General features: G+C 38.6%; 1 protein-coding gene across 1 annotated transcript in view; it reads left to right on the top strand.

The window, feature by feature from the left end:
• LOC106879309 (squamous cell carcinoma antigen recognized by T-cells 3) overlaps positions 1 to 5,691 on the top strand; it is a 40,689-nt gene that overhangs the window by 948 nt on the left and 34,050 nt on the right. Inside the window, exons 2-4 of the mRNA XM_052972800.1 lie at positions 1,998 to 2,124; positions 2,315 to 2,416; positions 4,693 to 4,877. Coding sequence (XP_052828760.1) covers positions 1,998 to 2,124; positions 2,315 to 2,416; positions 4,693 to 4,877 — 414 coding nt within the window. The remainder of the gene's footprint in view (positions 1 to 1,997; positions 2,125 to 2,314; positions 2,417 to 4,692; positions 4,878 to 5,691) is intronic.

The raw sequence follows: 5,691 nt of genomic DNA on the forward strand, positions 1-5,691 counted from the left end.
ATATGTATATATACACACATATATATATATCAGATTACCGTTGCTTTTTATTATTCGTTTTCTGTTCTCCGCCTAGCTATATCTATAGCACAGTTCTCTAACAGTTGACTACATTCTTTTCAGAAATCCTACTCTATTTGTTTTCTATAGTTACCCTATACAGACAGGCATCTTTGTTATTGTTGTTATTTTCAAATTTAAAACGGAAGAATAGTTAGCCGCATATTAATTACTATGCATTTATATTTTATTTTAAGACATATATATATATATATATATATTTATATTTATAATCATAATATAAAGTAAAACGTGGTGAATATAACGGAACGAAAACCCTAAAATTGTTTTAGCTTCTTGTGATAGTTCCTCCTCCATATAGATTTGTCAACATAACATAGAGTTACGTCCCTTATTATTAATGTTTTATTATAAATGAAATAAATACAAAAAGCAAGAGAAAGAGTTTTATAATTTTGTGTTACACAAATTTTGAAACTGATGCCAAGTTCTAAGATATTCACGAGCTAATCATAACTTTTCCAAAGAAAATGCACTAACTTTTAAAATCAGATGCTAAAATTTCTTGTCTTAAACCAAAATAATTGGATAAATTAAAAACTTCTGAAGACTTTTAGTCGAACAATCCGAGCCCAGCACTTTTTTCTTTTTTAAAATCTGGTATTTATTCTACCGTTCCCTTTTGCCCAATCGCTTAGTTATGGGGGACAAAAAGAAAAACAGAACCACTAATTGTCAAGTGGTGAAAAATACAAAGACAGCGCGCACGCGCGTATATATAAGCTGGTGAACGACCAGGTTATTAGATGTTGTTATACTTCGCTGGTCAAAAGGCACATTGCCTTGTTTTAGCTTTCGGATGATGCCACCTTGCTGGTCAGGCGAGCAGGCCAATATTTTCCCTACTGGTCTGAAGGCTAGTCCATCGCAGGGTGACCCGTTTACAGCTGAGTAGACTGGAGCAACATGTAATGAAGTGTTTTGTTCAAGAACACAATGTGCTGCTTGGTCCGGGATTCAAACTCATGATCACTCGATTGTGAGGGCAACACCCTAACCACGAGGCCATGTGTCCTCACATGCACGTGTGTGTGTGTCATACAAACTATGCCTAATCGGACTGTAACTTAGTGCACAGTTCCAGTCAAACTGTCTAACCCATATCAGCACGGAAAGCAGATGCTAAATGATGATGGATGTATGTACGTGTGTATGTGTGTGTATATATATATATATATATATGTATATAGATACATACACATATAGGCGTGTGGTAAGTAGCTTGCTTACCAACCACATGGTTCTGGGTTCAGTCCCACTGCGTGGCATCTTGAGTAAGCGTCTTCTACTATAGCCTCGGGCCAACCAAAGCCTTGTGAGTGGATTTGGTAGACGGAAACTGAAAGAAGCCCATCGTATATATATATATATATATATATATATATATATGTTTGTGTCTGTATTTGTCCCCCCAAACGTCGCTTGACAACTGATGCTGCTGTGTTTACGTCCCCGTAACTTAACGGTTCGGCAAAAGAGACTGATAGAATAAGTACTAGGCCAACAAAGAATAAGTCCTGGGGTCGATTTGCTCAACTAAAGGTGGTGCTCCAGCATGGCCACAGTCAAAAATGACTGAAACATGTAATAGAGTAAGCATCTTCATCAATCAAAAGATGTTTTTTTTTATTTCCAGTCTTATGTGAGAAATATGTTTGAGCGTAGAACAACACTACCTTGCTTGAAAACAAGTGAGGATTAACAAGAAGGGTCTCTGGTCGTAAGAAATGGATCAACAAATTCTGCCTGACCCATGCAAGCAAGGAAAAGTGGGCGTTAAATGATGATGAGTGTTACCCTATTAATTAATACTGGTTATTGCTCTCTTTTGATAGTAAACAGTAAAGTTGCTTAGGAACCTCGTTTTGGTGTGAGATCCTTCTTCATATTGTGTTTTTCTTTTTTTTTTGTAACAGATTCTCAGTTACCCTTATACATATGCTCCACATCTGGATTTAATCAGAGCACTGAGACAAGCCGGAGAACTAGAGAGGTTGAGAGCAGCGAGACAATACATGAGTGAAATATTTCCTTTAACTGAAGGTAAGTCAGATTCCAAATGAGAGAATATGCTGCATGGTACCAAGTAACAAGTGTTGGATGCATGAATCTCGCTCTTTGATTTTCCCACTTTAACTTCTGTGTCTCTGTCATATGTTCTCCGAGTAGAGTTTATGCAGGATGAGTTTATTGTACTACATTTTTAAATTCTGTGTTCTTTGTTTCATTTCAGAATTATGGCTGGAATGGTTGAAAGATGAAGTATCTCTAGCAACTGAAGACGATCGTGAAAGGATTGAAAAGCTTTTTGATAAAGCTGTTTCTGATTACCTTGGTACTTGTTTTATCTATATCTCTCTCTTCCTTTACTCAACCATCTCATTTATATTCTGATCCCCGTCTCTTGTGAGTATGCCCGGCACTCTGCCACCATCTCTATCCTGCTGTTTCCCACTCTCTCTCTCCTGTACTTCCATCAGGTTCAGTAACCATGTATTTCCTTTACAGCAGCACACCTGTTTCTGTCTTCATTCCTGATCTCTCTCTCTCTGGCCAGGTAACCATGTACTTCTTCTACAAGACACCTGTTTCTGTCTCACTATAGCCTTTCATTGTCTGACACAAGATCACCTCTTCCAATGCACCCTCCCCTCTCAAAAGTGATTTTTTTTTTTGTCTTACCTGGTGACCCTGTCCACGTAAGTACTTAAAAGTACCCAGTCCACACTGTAAAGTGGTTGGTGTTCAGAAGGGCATCCAACTGTAAAAACCTTAGAAAAACTGACCTCACCTGTGTTTGTGCCACATAAAGAGCACTAAGTCCCCTCTGCTGAGTGGTTGGTGTTAGGAAGGGCATCCAGCTGTAAAAATCCTGCGAAAAGAGTTACAGAAATCTGGTGCAGGCTTCTTTTTTGTTGTTGTTGAACTAATAAGAACTCGTGACATTCATACTGTTATCAGCAATAATTTTTACAATATTTTGTGAACCACAGCAATAATTTTTACAATGATGTTTTCTGATATAACAGGTCATTGACCTTGTTATATCAGTGAAATCAAACATTTTATTGGTTGATCTGATGAATTTTAATATTCAAATTTCTCGAACCATCTATTATTCTTAACTCTCTAACATTTACAATTACAATGTGCTTGGCTAGATATCTCTTTAGAATCTTCTAATGAAGCTACATAATGAATGGTCAATAGAATGAGTAGTAGTTAAGTACTTGGATTGATCATCATCATCGTTTAACGTCCGCTTTCCATGCTAGCATGGGTTGGACATTGATATAATAGTATATTCTTTTCCTCACAAATCTGTGGTCTTTCACCTACATTATGATTAGTATTAATGGATTAATTGAAAATAGTGTAAAACATTAAAAAGGGAGTCAGCACTGCTGAAAATGTACATTATTGAAGATGATCATTTTTTTTTCTGCCTGTTTCTTTCCTTTTAAATCAAACCTGTGTTATCCTGTTCTAAATAGATCTACACTATTTCCTTCTGTCTGTCTTACAATATAATACTGTCCTCACATTTGGGACAGTGTTTCTGCTACACACAGACATCCTAGATCACTTTCAAAGAATGGCCACTTGACTAATTGACATGAAGTCACTCACAACATATCTCAATCCAACCTTTCATTCACAGAAATGTGCTGTATCTTCTCTGCTCTTTGTAGCTGAAAGGTTTTGTGTTGCCTCTACTCAGTGCTCCCAATTCATCTCTTCTCATCTCCTTACCCATATTGGTTTTAAATTTTGGAATAAGGTCAGCAAGTTCAGGAGGAGGAAGTAAGTTGGGTACATTGACCCCAGGGCTCAGCCGGTACTTATTTTATCAACCCTGGTAGAGGCCTTGGTCTCAGGACCATTCATGTCTAGAAACTGAGTTTGGGGTTAAGCAAGGACATGTTCCCTGTAGAAAATCCAGCTCCAAAAAAAACTTCATGATAGCAAAGGAGAATGGGCACCAGCCAGCCCAATAGTTGGGGTGGGCTGCACCTGCCTACCTCGGTTGCTATGGCATTTAGGTAGATCTGGCCACCCCATTAACAAGGACAAAACCCGAATTTAAGACACACGACGATGATGATGAAAGGATGAAAGACAAAGTTGATCTTGGAATCCAAGCTCAGAATGCAAAGGTGCATGGAACACCACTAAGCTTTTTGCCTAGTGTGCTAACAATTTTACCACCTCACCACCTTCTCATTACCTATACTGTGCCCACCACCACCCTTCTAGACCCTGCTCTAGTCACTACACCCAGTCCTTCCTCCACGCAATATTGACCTGAAAATTCCTCTCTACACGTTTCTCCTGCTGCTGTAAACTTGCAAATGTTTAACACAAATATTAACCACATCAATTTTACCTGCTTTAGAGGGTCTACAAAGGCTCCCTTTGGAGCAAGTTGTCCCTTCCTCCAAGCCAAACCAGTAAAAGATAAAACCTAGTTTTGCCCCTAAGCATTACCTAGATCTTATTAAAATAATCCTTTCTTAATTCACCATCAATTAAAGTATTTATTTTATGGTTGTTATTATTGTTTCCTTCTTGACTAATTCTTTTCTGTTACTTTTATTTGCTCATATTTAGCTGTTGATGTCTGGCTAGAATATGTCCAGTATGCCATTGGAGGAATGGGATCACCAAATGGTATTTCTCATGTAAGAGCTATTTTTGATCGAGCTGTCACTGAAGTTGGACTTCATGTTGTGAAAGGTGCCAACATATGGGATGCTTACAGAGAGTTTGAAAATGCTATTTTAGCTGGTCTTGAGGTATGTCGTTTCACTTATTTAGTTGCTTATTCTTTCATAGATGTGGTTATGTGGTTAAGAAACTTGCTTCTCGACCTCTTGGTTCTGAGTTCAGTCCCACTGCATGGCACCTTGGGCAAGTGTCTACCTGTATAATACAGGGCTGACTAATGCTGTGTGAGTGAATTTGATAAATGGAAATTCTTTTCTTTTCTAATCTAGGCACAAGGCCTGAAATTTTTGGGGAGTGGGGGGGCAGTCAATTACATTGACCTCAGTATGCAACTGGTAGTTAATTTATCAATCCCGAAAGGATGAATGGTAAAATCAACCTTGGCAGAATTTGAACTCAGAACGTAAAGACAAACAAAATACCGCTAAGCATTTATTTTTTCATTGCCCACAAGGGGCTAAACATAGAGGGGACAAAGAAGGACAGACAAAGTTAAGTCGATTACATCGACCCCGAAAGGATGAAAGGCAAAGTCGACCTCGGTGGAGTTTGAACTCAGAACGTAACAGCACACGTAATATCACTAAGCATTTCGCCCGGTGTGCTAACATTTCTGCCAGCTCACCGCCTTTACAAAAATGGAAATTGTGAGAAAGTTCATGGTGCTGGTACCAGATGAAAAGCACCCATTACACTCTGTAAAATGATGATGATGATGGATACAGAACTGTGAATGAATGACCATACATCCACTTACAAACACTAGGTTGAGATAAATGACACTGTAAAGTGGTTGGCGTTAGGAAGGGCATCCAGCAGTAGAAACTCTGCCAGATCAGAATGGAGCCTGGTGCAGCCATCTGGTTCGCCAGTCCTCAGTCA

The sequence above is a fragment of the Octopus bimaculoides genome, chromosome 1, assembly GCF_001194135.2.
Source record: "Octopus bimaculoides isolate UCB-OBI-ISO-001 chromosome 1, ASM119413v2, whole genome shotgun sequence".
NCBI lineage: Eukaryota > Metazoa > Mollusca > Cephalopoda > Octopoda > Octopodidae > Octopus > Octopus bimaculoides.